This window comes from Pimephales promelas, chromosome 3 (genome assembly GCF_988280905.1).
Source record: "Pimephales promelas chromosome 3, fPimPro1.hap1.1, whole genome shotgun sequence".
Lineage (NCBI taxonomy): Eukaryota > Metazoa > Chordata > Actinopteri > Cypriniformes > Leuciscidae > Pimephales > Pimephales promelas.
Genome location: NC_142771.1, coordinates 7,686,862 through 7,706,258, shown reverse-complemented (window position 1 = coordinate 7,706,258; position 19,397 = coordinate 7,686,862). Strand labels below are relative to the sequence as shown.

At 38.3% G+C, this 19,397-nt stretch overlaps 1 protein-coding gene across 2 annotated transcripts in view; it reads left to right on the top strand.

Moving 5' to 3' along the window:
* The window catches only part of LOC120476239 (interferon-induced very large GTPase 1), a 43,004-nt gene extending 25,783 nt beyond the window's left edge, over positions 1-17,221 (top strand). Inside the window, exons 2-6 of one of the 2 annotated variants that reach the window (XM_089129283.1) lie at positions 8,812-8,901; positions 9,313-9,534; positions 9,720-9,758; positions 11,919-12,007; positions 12,390-17,221. In XM_089129283.1, coding sequence (XP_088985409.1) covers positions 8,812-8,901; positions 9,313-9,534; positions 9,720-9,758; positions 11,919-12,007; positions 12,390-17,120 — 5,171 coding nt within the window. In that variant the 3' untranslated portion in view covers positions 17,121-17,221. The remainder of the gene's footprint in view (positions 1-8,811; positions 8,902-9,312; positions 9,535-9,719; positions 9,759-11,918; positions 12,008-12,389) is intronic. The other variant, XM_089129284.1, reaches the window with a different exon arrangement.
* Positions 17,222-19,397: the final 2,176 nt, after the last annotated feature.

The window sequence follows — 19,397 nt, the reverse complement described above, 5'->3', positions numbered from 1 at the left end:
ACTCTTCTCCACTTGAGCTGAATCCTCCCTCGGGGATAGACCAACATTCACCTCATGAAGAGGGCGGAGATGTGTGCCTTGGCAGAGGTTGCACGGTTTCTTAAGGTCACATTGAGCAGCATGGTGTGCCCTAGCACATCGCCAACAACGATTGTTACTCCGAATCCATGTCCTGACCTGGTCAGAGGTAAGCTTATTGAAGGATGCACACTGGCTTAGGTAATGCTCAGTCTTATCACAGAATGGACAATACCGTTTCACTTTAGAAGGTTTAGTTTGTGAAACGAGACCCTTGCGAGAAATGGGAGTCTCCACCGGGGGTTCTTTAACCCCATGCAGAATGGTCACAGTTCTCTTTCCAGAGTCTTGCTTGGCGTGAAAGACTTTAGACATCGGCTCGGCATCGTAGCTGTGGCACCATGTTTCGTAACGGAGCCAGTTCGAAAGGTCAACCAGATTAGGGGTCGTGCCAGGTTGGTGGAACATATGGCGACGAAAGTCAGCACGCAGCTCAGGTGGAAGCTTACTAAGAAGTCGCGCCACATGGGACCCACAACTCAGCTCCAGTTCACCGTCGCGTCCCAAGGTTGTCAGTAGTCCTACTAGCGACTGTACCTGGAGCGCGAACCTCTGAAAGGCAGATATATCACCTCGCTTGATGTCAGGACTTTCTAGAACAACAGCGATCCTCCTTAAGGCCAGCTGATGCGGTTGGCCGAACTTCTCATGAAGTGCAGTCATTGTATCAGTAAATGGGGTACGGGAGTTCAAATAAGCGTCCGCTATCATTCTAGCCTCCTCAAGCTTGAGATGATCCACTAAGATCTGGTATTTGAAAAGTTCCGTCCCATCAGGGGGGAGCAGGTTCTCTAAAGCAATCCGAAGTCGGGCAAACTCACCCGGATCAGGCCGGCTAAACTTAGGAATTGTAGGGGTAGGTCCTCTGTACACATGTTCAGACCTAGATGCTGCAGGAGGTTGATTGGGTTCTACCTTCATCGCTAAATTTGGAGGAATCGAATAAGCAGGCATAGAGCTGAACCATGAGGAGATAGGCACCGACGTGCGGCTAGCAGGTAAAGGCATGGCTGCAGGTGTTAGCAGCTCTTGGAGCTCTTTAGGAGTAGGAGGAGGGGGAAATCCCCAGATATCAGGAGCATAAGGTTTAGGAGGGCGTGACTGAGTAGCCGGTGAAACAAAAGAATACTTTCTGGTCCCTGGCATCACAGGTAGGTGAATTGTGGCACCCGTATCAGACAAAGCAAGGCCATCCAACCGTGTGCTTAGGTCAACATCAGGCTCAGGCCACGGTGGTGGGGGAAGCTCAGTGACATGTCCATCCTCCATTAGGTTTGTAGATTCATATGGCCTCAGGAGAGGGCTGGATAACTGAGACGCTGTCGGCTGTGCTGGCGATAAATTCTCTCCTCTAGCTTTACTGAGATCGACTCGAAGGGACTGAGCCACCTGAACTAATTCTCGTACTTCTGCTCTGACTTCTCTCAACTCCCTTAAGTCAGCCTGGAAAGCCTGATGTGTCTGCATTAGTTGAGCATGCTCCTGGCGCAAGTGCTGTCGATCACTGACATGTACAGAGGTAGTAAAATCAGCTGCCGAAGGCGACAAGAAGGATTGCCGAGGAAAAACAACATGCTGTGGAGGCATATAACTAGAGGACATGATCTGTGAGCCACCAGAACATACCAAGTCACCACCAGAGGCAGAGGCGTATGGCTGGAAGGATGGGGGGGGAGTCCGGTGGACAGGTGCCTCCCAGGTGTGTGGAACATCATGCGCAGTGACAGGTCGGCCTCGGGGATAATGTACCTCATACTGTTGTAGGTAAGCTGGAGGACGAGTATTGCGCTTAGGGCGAGTTCCTCCAATCCTCTCCTCATCAGAGTCCATAACTTCAGAAGGGAGAACTCAAATCCGGCTCGAAGGACCAATTTGTTGTAGAGGCTTTGGACTGTTAGGTTTGGATTAGGTTATGGATGAGTAAACCCTTCTGGGTGCCGGTAAGAGCACAAATAATGAGGAGACAGGTGGTCAGATTAATTTGGTGTATTGTAGATAGATGGATGGGCCACAACTGTATATTCAATGATGTACATAGTCTGAAAAATAAGTACAATAAAGAGAATGAATAAACTAAATATACAATAAGAAGCATGCACTGTTACATAATTAAATGATTATCCAGAATACTCATTATTGACATTTCTCTACGAGACATCTAGCTAAATAAACTGAAACGAAGTATTAAACAGGAAAAAAATACACACGGTGAGGGCCATTGTCATCAGTAACATTCAGTGCCCATATATGGATAATCGTATGGCTCATATGCAGAGCATACAAACATGACGCTGATCGTCTAGTATTAGAACATCTTAACAGACCGACTAACAACACCTCATTAATAACCCATAACACTGATATGGTGCTTAATAAAGAATGAATCGTCACACTTTAAGGAATAGCCTAATATTAAATAATAATACTAGCCTATAACCGATCTGAATAACACAGAACGATCTATACAGGACATGTCCGGACATGCACTTATGTCACGGACGCTTAACTCTATTCAGATCAAGTTACACAACTCAAAATCAACCTAAATATAATAAAGTGACTTACTTTGAGGGCAATGACTAACATCACAATATTAGAGTTGCACCAATCACCCTGAATGAACGGGAATCAACATTACAGCTGACAGCTCTCACAGATTACATGCACTCAGCAGATAGCGGCAATTGAACTGACGAATGTACACAGTTCTGCATGTTACCATGACTACGGTTTCAGAATAAAAGTCCCGACTGAATGAGCCTTTAATACAGTAGGCTATAGGCTTGTACGACTTCAAGCAGCTCTGCGCAGACCGATCGGTGGCTGACTTGAAGCAGTGCATGCCAGTTAGAAATTGTCCGACTTGATGACTCCACATGACTGTGACTTATGCTATCAAAGTACCGCAAGAGCGATCCGAGAGTAGCCGGAGTTCTCAGCCAGCGCAGTTTTCTCAAGCGCGGCTGCACAGACTCTGATGACGAAACAGCTGTTCCACGATTTGCTGGATTTACCGCATGACAATGATCACGTGCGTTTCGTGTTTATTCTCACACCTTTAGTTCCACAAAAGCTCACAAATCAGTTTTTTATAACAGTAAGTCTTTTTATGTAGTCGCAATGTTATTTTGTGTCATGGTTATTAAAATAAAACTGATTAAAAAACATTGACTCCACTTCATTGATATAGGCATATTTTGAACTTTATTCTAGTTCAAACAGATGCTGTATGAAGCAGTAAAGTATTGAATGAAAATGTGTCTTAAATGTCAGTGTATTTTGCAAATATTGCATTTATTTAACTTAAGCTGTGGTAAAGAATGCAAACACCATGTGAGCGGTCACTACGGGAACCAGAAAGAGTCCGACTTCACGTCTCCGTTTGCAGCTGATTATGTTAAAACGTGAACCATCAGATCACCTTTTCTATTTGATTATCTGGCTAGTATAACTCATGTACTGCAGCCAAACAAAATCTAAAGTTAATGATTTAAGGGTCAAGAGCCCAACTAAAGCAAACACTGATCACCATAACGGTGACTTAAAAATTCAGTTTTTCTCCTTTAGCGATTCTGCTTGTTATCATCAGGTGTCTTCAATAATGCTCAATCACTCACTTTATTCACTTAATCATCTCATTAACTTTAACGCTGCTGCAGTGTTCATTTAACACTCTGCTCAGAGTTTATATAATTCACACTTTAAAGTGTTAATTTAACACTGGGGATTTTGCTGTGTATGGCAAATGCTAGCATAGCCCTCTCTCTCAGTCATGTCCCAAATATCTTAATCAGATATCAAATAAATAAAATATGAGCTTTTGTAGAAAACGTGTTTAGTATTATTCAAACTACAAGATTTTTGTTTACCCTTGCAAAACTTGGTTCAGCTGAGGTCGCTGCAGGGCTTCAGTTGATTCGGTCAAGATGGAGGGGGCGGATTTATCAGCTTAACTGACAGTTTGAGGATTGAACAAGAATTACATAGCTCTTTTTAAGATCTTTCATTTTAAAATGGACAGATAGACTTAAAGGGTGACCAATAGCATTGATTTATTGAAAAAAAAGAAAAAAAAAAAAAGAAAAAGGGGCACTTAGGCAAAAAGGATATGCGCTCTCCACAGGTTGAGCCCTACCTGTGCACGTGCCCGAGCAACACCTGTGAGTGACACACAACGGTCTCGTAGGAGTGGGAATTTTCTTAGCAATGTTAAAATGCACTTCAACCGATTACCTGTTTAGCGTTCGTGTAAGCTGGTTCACTTGTAAGACTGGAAAAACTGGAAACTGGTTGGAGAGATCACTGTGAGAACGAAGGACATTGCTTGCAAATTAACATGTGAACAACTCTCTCACACACACACACCCCGCATCCCTCACTCACACAAGAATTTACATGGTAAATGGACTGCATTTATATAGCGCTTTCATAGACCTAATGGCCACCAAAGCGCTTAACATATTGCCTCACATTCACCCATTCACACACTCATTCATTCACCAACGGCGGTGTCAGCCATGCAAGGTGCCATCCAGCTCGTTGGGAGCAGCTGGGGTTAGGTGTCTTGCTCATGGACACCTCGACACTTGGTCAGGTGGAACCGGGGATTGAACCACCAACCTTCCGGTTTGTAGACAACCAACATGAACCACTGAGCCACTGCCGCCCAACATGGTTATATGCTTTTAATGTGAATTATTAAGAATTTAATAATTTAATAAAATCCCTAAAAGGATGTGGAATATGCCGCGAAACGTTAACAAGGGAAGCCAGGGACCGGTATGTGGACAAAATAGGCACTATCAACGGTTTGGATCCTTATGAAATTTCAAACAAAGATTGGAGCACCGATGTCGACTTGCTGCCGCAGTTTTGTATAAACGACATCTTCGGCTACCTTGTTTGTGGTGTGAGCGCCGGATATCTGGTCTCCGTGGGTGCGCCTCCAAGCAGGAAAGCGGTGGAAAGTTAATCCATTTCAATCTTTTCCCCATGGTGATTATGTGTTGCGCTGTTACACCCCACAATACAGCAACGTTTTACCATTGTTGAAATAGTAACGCCAAATGAATCAAATCTTTCAAATCAAATCTTTTCTTTCTCTCAACTCCGCTTCTCCTGTGTTTGACTTGCTGTTTGTTTACATTCACTAGCCTCCAACATGGCCGCCACGCCAGTAATGACGTCATGACGTCCAAGCCCTATAATGTCTCATTCCCAAAGAAGTAAATCAAAAGATAATAAAGTTCTTCAGAATATAGAAATATCTTGCACACAGAAGGGTGTGTCTTTGAGTTGACACCTTCTGGTAATTTGTCTGAATGCAAATTTGTCTGAATGCAAATTACCACTAAGCAAACAGTTACCCACTGGTAAATTTCCACTGGAAGCAAATGCTCACATATCAAATGAGGTCTGGCTGTATAAGGAAAATGCAACGAGAGCTCGGGGCTGTTGTCTGTATTCAGATTAGCCCGTGAGGGAGGGTATCGTGATACTCAGCTTACATAGGCAAATGTCGAGTAAAAGATTTTCCCCTTTGTTCAATTGATTATGAAATTGTAATAATACATTTACCTGACATAATAAATTGTTATATTTGATTATTCTAACAGACTTTGACTTTATTTTATATTAGAGTTAAAAGAAATAGTCAAACATTAACGTGTATTTAATGATGCACAGATATCACTGAAAAACCCTTTTCATTTTATGGAGTCAGATTAAACGAGTTAATACATAAGATTAAATGTATTGCATTTAATTAAAAATCCCTTTGCCATGAGAAGAGACGGAACACGCGTGAGACTCTGATCGAATACCATGATTGGATCGATTTAGCAGGCCTCACACACTACACTCTAAAAAGAGATGTGTTAAAAAACAACACACATCATGTGTTGATGGTATTTTGACACAAGTTGTGTAGTTTTTAACACACAATGTGTGTTAAAATGTAACTGGATAGAATTTTAATGGGTTGAGGGAAGTTTGTGTTTAAGAACCTAATTAGAGGTAGTATATTTTCTATGGTATCCCATAACAAGCTCTAAAATAAATGAAACAATACATTACAATAAATAAATAAAATCTTAATTCATAAAAAAACTTCAGATTAATGAGTGTTTTTGGCAGCCAATCACATCATGCCTCGGTTTCAATGTTTTTTCAAATGCTGATTTCACTTGTTATTGATAACTAATTTATTATAACAAACAATTTATTTCTGTCAGATGTCTACAGAAACACTTATTGAGAATTACCAGGTTTTGTGTTGACGATTCATTGAATGTTTGTTTTGATGTCACCAGAATCGTGATTAGTGGCAGCTTTATTTGGGCTCTTGACCCTTCACACTTTATCATTCGTTTCTCTGTTTGCTGTTTCTGTGTATTTATATTGCAGATCTGAAACAGTTGAAATTATCTTCAGGAAAAAGATCATTAAATGATCAGTTTTCAACATGATGTTTTTTTAACATAGCAAGAGAAGTTTAATGTATAAGAGATAATGTATATTTGATCACTTATATTTGATTACAGATACTCAGTTTTTACATGATATTATGGTGTATGCTACCTCATGCTATAATTCTTAAAAAAATTTATGTTTAGAGAACGTTTAAAGCTGCAGCATAAACTAGTCAAATACAGACATCAAGAATCAGCATATGACTCTCAACAATGGTGGCAAAGCTTCATGTCTCTAGTATAAAGCTCATCCATAAGTACCAGCATGCATTGCGGCCTGAAATTTTTCGTTTGTCACCATTATTGAGATACATACGCTGATTCTTGATATCTGTGTTTGACTGGTTTCTGCTGTAGCTTTAAACTTTTTTTGTCATTCTGCACTTTTTGATTGCTGGATGTAGTTTCACAAAACTTTCAGAACTAACAATAAATCATTAAAATAAAGCACTCCATCCATATACTCAAAAACTTGATCATAACTTGCTGATTATGACATCATCAAGAACCATCTGATCATATTTTCTATCACCATAACAGATGTATTTTATTAAAATACAGTTACAGCAGCCAGAGAAACACTAAAACAAGAGTAAAGGGTCAAGAGCCCAAATAAAGGAGCCATTAATCACGATTATGGTGACTTGAAATAAAACTGAAATGAAACATCAAACCTCTGTTAATTCTCAATAAGAGCTTGTCTATGTAGATTAATGATGTTTAAAACATCCAAATGTTCAAACAAACTCTATTAAACATCACTGGACTACATAAACACAAGTTACCAATACGTGTCAATGTTCATCCAAACACTTTTGTAAGCACACGGGAATTAACTCTGGCAAATACTCTCCGACTACAGTCACATGTGACGCATATCTGACACAAGTTGTGTTACTATAACACATTAGTGTGTAAAAGGTTTCAACAACACACTGCTGCTGTGTAACACATTAGTTGTGTTAAATGTAACACAAAATGTGTAATCCTTATAAACACAGAGATGTGTAAAGAAACAACACAGGTTGTGTGTTAAATTTGACACAACATGTGTTGTCCTTGAGCAAACACACTAAATGTGTTAAAATCTACAAAACGTGTTAAAATCTACACAACATGTGTTAAAATCTACACAAAATGTGTTGTCCCTGAGCACACACACTACATGTGTTAAAATCTACACAGCATGTGTTAAAATCTACACAAAATGTGTTGTCCCTAAGCACACACACTTTATGTGTTAAAATCTACACAGCATGTGTCATTTTTAACATCTCTTTTTACAGGTTGTGTTATTTACAAAATCATTTTATAAGAGTGCACCAGTGTAAATAAAACTTATTTACACACAATATTTTGTCAGTTGCTACATTTTAATCTAATTCAAAGTGCAAACTTAGTGAAATCACACTCCCTGTGTTAAGAACAATAACACACTGGTTGAGTTAAAAGTAACACAAAATGTGTTGTCCTTAACTAAACACACAGATGTGTTAAGATACAACACAGTTTGTGTTGTTTTTAACACATCCATTTTAAGAGTGTACATTCAGATTCATCAATCGTAATGAATTCAGTTAGATTGAAACAAAAGCTGCGCATGTAAACAATGAATGGCGACAGCAGAAAGTAAAATCTGAATTTATGTACAATCTTTGCGTGAAAATCTGTCCGGGAAAAAATCTGTCTTTCTCCAAAGAACAAGAACCTGCTAGCTTAGCTTCCAAAAAAAGATGGCCGACACTATATGTTCATTCTGTGAGTGAGATCCCACCCTCTATGGGCAGGTTGAGAACATGCGGGACAGACCCTACTACTGAGTGTAGTCTTTAGCCTCTGGACAAAAAATCCTCAGATGATGCAATATGATGATTTTTGCATCATCAGATGATTTTTTTTCCAGACAAAAAATACATAAATCTCTCGTCCCACGGGGGGATGGATATAAGGATGGAAAGCACGATAATTTGAAAACACTACAGGCTTTCTACTTATGCAAACTTAATGCTAAATTCTGAAGTTTCCCTCTACAGAATAGTCTCAATAAAAGGACTATGCAAGAATGATCATTATAACCGCCTGCATTTACAAAAAAATTGGATGCACAGATTATTTAAAGGCCAGTTCAATCAGCAAGAGCACATTACCAAATAATACAAAATTATTAAAAAAAATTACAAAATAATAAACTTAATAATGTGTAAAGGCTTGAAGTCAGTTGCAGTACTTGTGTTTCTCTATTTTCTATTTTCCTCCCACTCAGCCAGCACCACTTCAGCATGTGCCGTCAGCTCCACCCTTCCAGAGATGAATATTAAGCAAGAGGCGGAGCCTATGGATACTACAAAACCAGGTGAGATCTTTATGCAGAAAATCCCAAATTTGTTTAAACTGTCTATATATATCAGTACATAATTAAAATGTAAGTACTCTGAAAAAGAAAATAGACAAATCGAGTGTCTGTAGTCCTCTCAGTACTGCAATAAACACAGCTCATTATTTCCAACCAAGACAAAAGAAATGACTAGCTGGGCGACTGTCACTCTCCCTCGCTAACATGGCTACCAGCACTGCTGCGTAAAAGAAGCAACCTGCCTATAAAATTGAGATTCATTTAATCCAGTATTTTACAAACTATTCCCAGTGCTACATTATGTATAAACTGAAACAATGAAAGGAAAATGATGTGATGCATATATCAAAAACCAGAAGTATCAACTGATTTAACTGATAAGGCAGTGTCTTTCACCTCAAACCATCTCAGTGGCATCAGGGCCAAACAGTGGTGCACAGATGTTGGTGGACCCTGATACAGATGTCACCCTGGGAGCTTCCCCCAGAAAGAAGCCCAGAAAGCAACATGACATCATTTCCACTGAGAAGAGTGAGAAGATGGAGACCAACAGCATAGGTGGGGATAAATTCCCACCCAAACCCCTCAGCCTATACGTGCAGAGAAGCAAGTACCCTCCTAAAGAATACATCGGTAAGATTAATTACAGTTTTTAGCAATTGAAGATGAGTTACCAAGATCTAAAAAGGTTCTTGAATCTGAAGTTTGATAATCTGAGATTTTCTAGAATAAGTTGTTAGAATCAACACAACTTAAATTCTCTACAAAAAATACTAATAATCTTCTATTTTATCCTGCTCTCACCTGAAACATTCAAGTTTTGTCCTGTTCCTCCCTGCAAAAGCCCTTAGGAAAAGGTAATAGCCTGATTTTTCAATCCCAGTCTGGTTTGATTCTGTCTTGTTCAGGCCTTCACAACTTTTACTTGCACTGATATACAGTAACGAGACTTTCTTTTAGTTGTCCTCTTTCACACACAAAAAAATGATGTGTTGGCTTTACTTCACTTTTTTTGTAAACAGGTTCCACCGGTTCCACATAACTTGGTTTCACAAACATAATTTGTTCATGTAACTTCAACATCATGGAAGTCATTTTAAGCCATCCAATCAAACTCTGAGCTGAGTTTTAAATGAATACTGAAGCAGTGTTAAAGTTAATGAGATAATTAAGTGAATAATTGAGTGATGATTGAGCATTATTGAAGACACCTGACGTTAACAAGCAGAATCACCGAAGGAGAAAACTGGAATTTAAAGTCACCATTATGGAGATGAGTGTTTGTTTTAGTTGGGCTTTTGACCCCCACATTATGGTCTTAATATGATCAATATGGGCCAACATTTCTAAAGAATGCTTTCAGCGCCTTGTATAATCTTGTGTAATCAATGCCACGTAGAATTAAGGCAGTTCTGAAGGCGAAAGGGGGTCTGTTACAACCCCTCCAAACTAATCTATGGGCTAGAGGAGTAACATAAAAGAAAACCTTGTAGAACTGTGGAAATGGTAGTTTGTCAATAAACAATAAGCGAAACCAAACTGCCAATGAAAATAATGATGTTTATTATACAAAAGATAAGGAATACCAAATTAATGATAAAGTAAATCAGGAACAGTAAGGAAGCTAACAGCCTCCAACAATATAAACAATTATATAAAGAGAAACAAAAAAAATAAGTAATAAATAAAATAAAAGAAAGTAAGCAACAATTTACCCTTAAGGAAAAAGGGACTAAAGTGACGCCAAAATAAAGAAAGAAACAAAAGAAAACAATTCTAATTAAATTCAACCCTCTTACCTGGCTAAAGAAAAGGAAAGAAAAAAGAATTGTTTCTTCAGCGCCGAGCGCCGTGTTCTTCCCTACCCTAGCTCACAAAACAAAAACATACAAGGGTGGCGTTCACCTCTTACCTGGTGTTTCTATACAAAGGTTATTCTAGATGTTTGCACAATGGAAGTCGTACGACATCTTCCCTATCCCCCATTCCTTGGAGCAAAGGGTAACAAAAAGAGCACAAGCTCTACACAAGTCGAAACAAACGTCATACAAAGTAATCAAACAAAGTAACAAAAACAAACTGAAAAAACACAACTAGAATAAGCAAATTAACAAATCAAACGAATCACAATGGCAGCAAAAAGGGAACTGAAATCAAAACGGGACTAATTTCCAGACTGTTTCCAGCGTCCTTTAAACTGGTAGTGAGTACGTCTCAGACAGCGGATAGGTCCACATCACATCCCTTGATGATGATTGACAGTTTCCTGGGCCAATCAGCAAGCGGAGAAGGCTGACCTAAGAAATTGATAGAGAGAGAGAGAGAGCGCAAGAAAACAAACACAAGAATATCTACGAACGTAACAGGGTCAAACACAGTATTAGTATGGTGTTCCTAATAATCCTTTAGGTGAGTGTGTATATATATATATATATATATATATATATATATATACACACACATATATAATTATAAGTGTATAATAATTATACATATATAATTATAAGTATATACCTGTATATATATATATATATATATAATTATAAGTGTCATGTTTGCGATTTGTTTACGTCATGTATAGCTTCTGATCAATAAATTGGTGATTTTGTGAAATCAAATAATGTCTTTATTTATTCAGAAACACAACAATTTTATTTTTTATTTATTATTCCAACTAATACATGTATACACTTATTAACATGATTGTAATTCAATTAAATAATTTATTAGGGTTAGGAGCGGTCTAATTAAATAAAACCTACTGGGTGGGGCAGGACCATGGGAGCTTGTTGCTGCCGACTAGTGGCTGTTGACTGGAGTCGCAAACATGCACACAGTGCACATACGCAAATCAAGTGCATAGCCAACTAATTCTGCCTTTTGTTCCACAAATAAATGTAACTATTATAAAAGTTTATAACAAGGGTGAGCAAATGACAAAATCTTTGTTTTTAGTTGAATCTTAAAACCTTCAGTGGTAATATTTAAACAAACTAGTGCTATTTTCTGTCTTTCAGATTCACCTGAAAACACAGAGAATTGTGTAACTGGAAACAGCCCCTGTGAGAAGTTGACTGAGAGTTTTGAATCAAATGATTCAATAAAGGTGAACATTAACAGAAAATCTTTTGAGAAGTTTTAGTCTTGTTTTATATTTTTGCCATTTTCTTCTCATTGACTTCCATAGTATATTTTTTTCCTACTATGGAAGTCAATGAGACCAGAAACTGTCTGGTTACTGATATTCTTCTAAATATCAGAAAATCAATTGAATGGATTTGAAAACGGTTAAAGTCAACTGTTTAACTCTGGGGGTGTGGTAAAATGAGCCTATTTCCAAAAAAGTGGAGTATCCCTTTAAAAAAAACTTTAAAAAATATAGACCCAATAACATGGCCTTTCTCATTTTAAATACTGAATATTGATTGCATGTAAATGAAACTAGGCATAAATTAAATAAAGCTATTATTATTGTGTATGTTAAACAGAGAGAGGGCATCAGTTCAGATCAAGACCTTCTGCAGGAAAAGACTAAACGCAAAGAAATACAGCAACTATTTCACAGACTTCATCTTCAAAGGAACAATAAACTGAGAGCTGCAGATGTTCTTCAGATAACTAAACTTTCATTACATTCCCATGAGTCCTGTTCTGAAGAGGAGCTGAGTCAGACTTTCATTCAAAAACTACTGATGATGGACTACAGAGCAAGATACAATCATGTTAATAAGGCCAATGAACATGATCAAACACAACAAAGAGACACTGACACATCTGAAGACATTGGTGATATATTCCAAGCGGTGTCAGTGTCTAACAAAGGAACAAGTCAATCTGAGCGAATCCACCCGATGGATGTTCAGATGGCCGTGTTTCATTGTGCTGATGGTTTCCTGAAGCAGTTGATGGTCACTAAACTGTCCCAGTGTCAGTACGCTCTCCCTCTGCTTGTTCCTGATCCAGACACACAACAGATTGAGTTTCCTTTCTGGACATTCAGACAAATCAACAAGAGCTGGAAGATAAAGAACACCAACAATGAAATCATCAGTCAAACCCATCCGGTCTACAAGGCACAAACTCCAATGGTGTGTTTCTTCAGGTTTGGCTCTGTGTCTTCATCCAAGTCTCATCTGATGAACAGTCTGATCAATGAGAAACACAACACGTTCTTCCACAGGAACTGTCCAGGCAGCAGCAGAACCAGAGTCCTGATGGATGGAGTGGTGGAGATCGCCTGGTTCTGCCCCTCTGGGAAAAAAACAGATAGATTCACGGACTGTGTTGCGTTCTGTAATCTACACGGTGATGCAGGAGATCATGAGAAACAACTGAAGATCCTCACTGAAATGGCCTCAGTCAATGTTGTTGTTCTACCAGGACTTCAGAAAAATGACAGAACTGCAGAAAAGATCCAGAACCTGTTCAGAATCACAACACCGCTTATTTGTCTTTTTACAGAGGATGAATCTACTTTAATGAAGATGAAGAAAGGGAAATTCAAGATTGGTCTGAAAGACAGAAATCAGTCAGATGTTTCTGAAGAACTCAGAAGAGCCATAAATGATTGTCTCTCAGAATCATGTTCCACTTTCAGACTTGAAGATGTGTCCAAACACTCAGACATCAGAGTAGATGAGGAAGATGATGATGATTGCAGGAGAGGAAGAGAAGCAGCACAGCAGATGATGAGTTTACTGGAGAAGAAAAATCTGACAAAAATCAAAGTATCATTTCTGCCTCATCAGGGGAAACTGTGGCATCAGTGGAGTCAGAAGAACAAAGAACTACATCGACCTCAAGGAGAAAATATAGAAATGGAAAAGAGTGGAAAAAGAACAGAAATGAAGAAAATCCGTAAACAACAGTATGAATGCGACACCGGTGAGTTTATGACTCGCTTTCATAAAACAATGAACTCACATTTTGAACGTGAAAAGATGTTTTTTCTCAAATGGCTCAGAGTCTTCCTGGATGAACACACATCTGCTGATCTATCTGTTCTTCATCATAAATATGATAAAAAATGGTCAACAGTTTTAAAACTGAAGGAGAACAATGAAAAAGCTGAACAATTCAAAGCTGAACAAGCAGAACTTGAGAGAATATCTGAGGATCTTCAAGCTGCAGCCTTTGGTTTGGAGCACATCATGAGGGAGATCGGTCAGATCTATGAATCATGTTCATCTGTGAAGAAGAACAAGAAAGATCTGCAGATTCACTTCTCTTCTCTCCCGAGTCTTGCAGCAGAGATGATGATCTCTGGATTTCCACTGGAGCTGATGGATGGAGATGCTGCTCATGTTCCTCTGGTCTGGATCTCTGCTGTTATAGATGAACTCATCCAGAAACTGGGAGACCAGAGAGTCTTTGTGCTGTCAGTTTTAGGGCTTCAGAGCTCTGGGAAATCCACCATGCTGAACGCCATGTTTGGACTCCAGTTTGCCGTCAGTGCTGGCAGGTGCACCAGAGGAGCTTTCATGCAGCTGATCAAAGTCTCAGACGAGATGAAAACACAGATGAACTTTGACTATATTCTGGTAGTTGATACTGAGGGTCTTCGTGCTCTAGAACTGGCTGGAAGATCAACAAGACATCATGACAATGAACTGGCCACATTTGTTGTTGGTCTTGGTAATCTGACCTTGATCAACATCTTTGGAGAAAACCCATCTGAGATGCAGGACATTCTTCAGATTGTTGTTCAGGCCTTCCTGAGGATGAAGAAGGTCAGACTGAATCCCAGCTGTGTGTTTGTGCATCAGAACGTCTCAGACGTCACAGCTGGAGAGAAAAACATGGAGGGAAGGAGACGACTGCAGGAGAAACTGGATGAGATGACAAAACTTGCTGCTAAAGAGGAAGTGTGTGATGCAGAATGTTTCAGTGATGTCATTAGATTTGATGTACAGAAAGATGTGAAGTATTTCGCTCAGCTCTGGGAGGGAAGCCCACCGATGGCACCACCAAACCCAAACTACTGCGAGAACATTCAAGAACTAAAGAAAACAATTACTTTCCATGCCTCAAATTCACATGGAGTAATGCTGACACACTTAAAAGCCCGTATTAAAGATCTCTGGGAGGCTTTACTGGATGAACGATTCGTCTTCAGCTTCAGAAATTCTCTGGAGATTTCAGCCTACAGAGAACTGGAAACTGAATACAGCAAATGGACCTGGAGTCTTCGCAGTGCCATGAAGGAAACTGAGAACAAACTACACAACCAAATAGAAAATGAAGCAATTCATAAGGTTGAGGAAACTGATCTTCAAAGAGAACTGAAGAAGACAAGAGAAGAAGTGGAAAAATCGATGTCTGGATTCTTTGAGAAAGACAGAGATAAAGATATACTGATTCAGTGGAAAACATCATTTGAAATCAAAATCAAGGAGCTTCAGGAAAACATTGTGAGAGAAACCAAGAGGAAATTAAATGAGGTTCTTCAACAGCGAGACCTGAAGAAAAAGATTGATGGTCAGAGGAAACATCAAGAAAACACTCTCTATGAAAAGAGCAAAGAACTTGCCTTAAAACTGAAAGATAATGATGAAGAAACACTGACTAAAGAGTTTGATTTGTTTTGGGAAAAATGTGTGAATAATATCAAGTCAGATACTCCTGAAACCAAAGACATTGATATAATGAGAGATGTGAGAGAGATCCTCAGTGACACCTATAAAAGTGTTTCTGTAGACCACTGGAGGGAGAGCAGAGATATTTTCTCTGTGCCCAGTTTTTCAGATTATGTAAAAGTAAAAAAAAGTGGAATTATTTCAAAGACTAAAGGGATATTTGTTGCCAGTTCTCCATCTAAAGAGGATGAAGTTCAAATAAGAGCATTAGTCACAGACGTTGCTCAGCATACAGACACAGATATTCAATCATTTAACATTTCAAAGATGGGCTACAACAAGAGCTGCATTCAACAACTCACAGGTTACATCAAGGAAAGCATAGCAAGACATGAGGAAGGACCAGTGAATTATGTGTTCAAGCATGAATTCTTCAGGGATTTGGTTCTTTCCATCTTCAAGAGAGCAAACACAATGATCACTGACCAACACAAAATGTTCAGGGAAGCCAATGATCCTGTAACATATTTTAAGAATAAGAGAGAAGAGTACTATAGTATTTTCCAGAAATATTGTCATGGAGCAACATCAGCGGCCATTTTTGGAGAGATCATCTGTCAGAAACTGAAAGAGCCCATTGAGCAGAGTATCTACAAGAAGACTGCCAGAGATCTGGCTGGTGAAATTATATCAAACTGTGAATCACTGAATGGAAACAGATCAAATCTGGAGAAACACATCCTGAAGACACTGGCAGAAGAGGAGGATTTTGAAAAATACATGAACTACATTCATAATCCCAGAGATCACTTCAAGAGGTTCATCAGAGATGAAGTCAGTCAGTACATCACTGATAATTTCAGTGTCAGTGTTTTACCCAAAATTAAGAAGAACATTAAACTCCTGCAGAAGAAGATCTTGAAAGCAGCACATGAATCTACTGAACATGTTCAAGAGAACAGAGGAGATGTTGGTTTGTGGTTGAAGAGTTTCACACAGCGGCTCTCAGGTGTGCTGATCTTCTCTGTAAAAGACCTCAGTGGAGTCAAACATGATGATGTTGATGTGAAACTCCTAGAAGATGTGATAAGACAAGAACTTCCTAACATAATATTGGACATTAGCAGTGGATTCACAAAGACTTTTCCAGTAAAGCTGGACTATAAAGACAGACCAGATGAGCTTCTGATTGATCACTTCTGTCAGTGCTGTTGGGTTCAGTGTCCGTTCTGTGGAGCCATCTGCACCAACACCACAGAAAACCATCCTGGAGATCACAGTGTTCCTTTCCATCGAGTGGATGGAATTAATGGAATTAAATACTATCAAACAGAGAATCTCTGTGCTGATTTTTGCACAACTTTAGTAACAAGTGGTAAAAGCTTTCGTGTATCTGATGTGTGGTTTCCATTTAAAGAATACAGAAGCGCAGGAGGAGTTTATGCGGAGTGGAGCATCACCCCTGATCACTCTGAACTGTCCTACTGGAAATGGTTTGTGTGCAGATTCCAGAAAGATCTGGAAAAATATTATAATGCAACATTCCAGGGTCATGGTGAGATTCCACCTGAATGGAGAGAGCACTTACAAAAAGATGCTATTCAGAGTTTGGATAATTTATGTATTGTATCTAAGGAATCTTAACAGCAATATCTGTGTTGTCCTATTGTTTTCTTTGTTTTTTATATGATTTTAATTTTGAATCACTTATAATCATTAGTCATTTATGTAGTTGTCATTTGATTGATCATGTATTATTCTGATTATTATTTTATTTAAATAATTGTACAATTTATTCATTTTTATATTATTTGATTTACATCATTTAATCATTTTATTATTATTTTCTTTGTTTTTTTTATATTTTAATTTTTAATCACTTATAATCATTAGTCAATGTTGCCATCATTTGATTTATCATTTAATCATTTATTATTCTGATTTTATTTGATTTACATAATTGTACAACTGATTGATTTTCATATTATTTGATTTACATCATTTTATCATTTTATTATTGATTTCTATAAGTTTATGTTTTTATATTTAACATTACTTATTTTCTTGCTCTTGCAATGCTTGCTATTGCTGTTTCATTTTATGATTGTGTGCTTTCAAGGGGTGTTTGTCTTCATAAATAAGTGATAAGAGAATGTCTCCATGTTAAGGTTAACATCACAGGACAATTTTGTGAAGCAGTCATTTTCCATTGCTGTTGCTTGGCTATATGTTGATTTGTACTAGTCAGACATCGAAACAATAAAGTTTGAGCACTGAAACATATGCGACTAAGATTATTCAATAAAAAAAACAACAAAAAAAACTTTTCTTATTTTTTTCCATCCATTGTCCCCTGCTCTCTGCTATGCTCCTGGCTTTCTCAGTCAAACTCTCAGGCTGATAGAAGATAATAGAGTTTTGGGACAAACATAATATAATTTGTTCATGTAACTGATTCTTGATGTCTATGTCTTAAAAAAAATAAATAAATAAAATTAAAAACTGAAACTAATCAAGGACAATTGATTCTGCTTGTTATCAGCTGTAAAGACTCAAAGGGGCGGATCTGATCCATGGGGAATTTGCATATCATAATTAATAATTGGTAATTAATAAATATTCATACAGGTTTGGATTAGATCAGTCTTACATGTTAATAAATCTCCCGGGTAGGGATGATATGTTATTTTACCTGCATGCATGCATGTGTATACTTGCAATTAACTACAAGTTGATTGCAATTAACCCTCTGGAGATCAAGGGCTATTTGGCCTCCTTGGGATGTTCTGACATGCCCTAACATCTGTGTTTTTTTCAGCTGCTTATAAAGATATTAATGGCACAGGTGAAATTACGCTATATTTAACAGAAACAGGGCAACAATAACTTATGAGCAACATGTTTGTACATGTTTGTATTTTTGAGAGAATATTGTTTATGTGTGGTTATTGTAAAAACTAAAAATGAAAGTTTCTGAAATAAGGCCACAAAACACATACTAAATATGTGTCCACAAGACTTTTGACTAATTTATGTTGTTGCCTAGGGTTTTTTCTTCACAATGATCTGAAAATCATCCTCCTAATCGTTCACATAAAACTGTGAATTGGGTTATATTGTGAAAAACATTTTGTTTTGTTTGCCAAGGCAATATGCGAATGGGCGTGAATTAGGGGTGTAAATATTAATCGATTTGCATCGATGCATCAATTATACAGCCGACGATTCAATGCATCGATGCGTCTGCAAGAGAATCGATTAATGCGTTTATTTTGCCGCCTGTCTAATTTCAGCATCTGCTCCGACATGTGCGTGCAACCTACTGCTGCTAAGCTGCCGGTGGCGCTAACCTCATTATTGTTGTGATTCACATGCGTTATACGCTTCACGTTACCACATCTGGAGGTAGTCTGGCTTACATTGTGTTCGGATCTTTACTAGGTGTAAACGCAATCTGGTTGTTGAAACCACATTTGTATATTTTACTCCTCCCAAAAATGCTAAAAAATAAACGAGTGAGAGCGTGTTATATAGGCTATATGCTATAGTCAGATACGGCGACACGCATCACCGCAGATGAGCAGAGCGTCATCAAGCCAACGTACAAACATTGCAAATAAAAGTGAAAGTAAGTCACAGACGCTTAATACACAATCATCTTCAAGTAAAGAAACGAAATGATCTCCTCTCTCTCTTTTTGCTGTCTTTGATTTTGAAATTAGCTGATGATCAATAAAATGCAGATCATATCTGTTGCTTTTGGTGGCGTGCAATCCATTAAATCTGCATATAACGCGGGAGTTGAAGATCGGATTTATATCCATTTTGCAAAAACATATTTATGTGGCCAGGTGTAAATGGAATCGGTAAGATCAGAACACTTATTATCCGGATAATTGCAGGGTTGATGTATTCGAAATT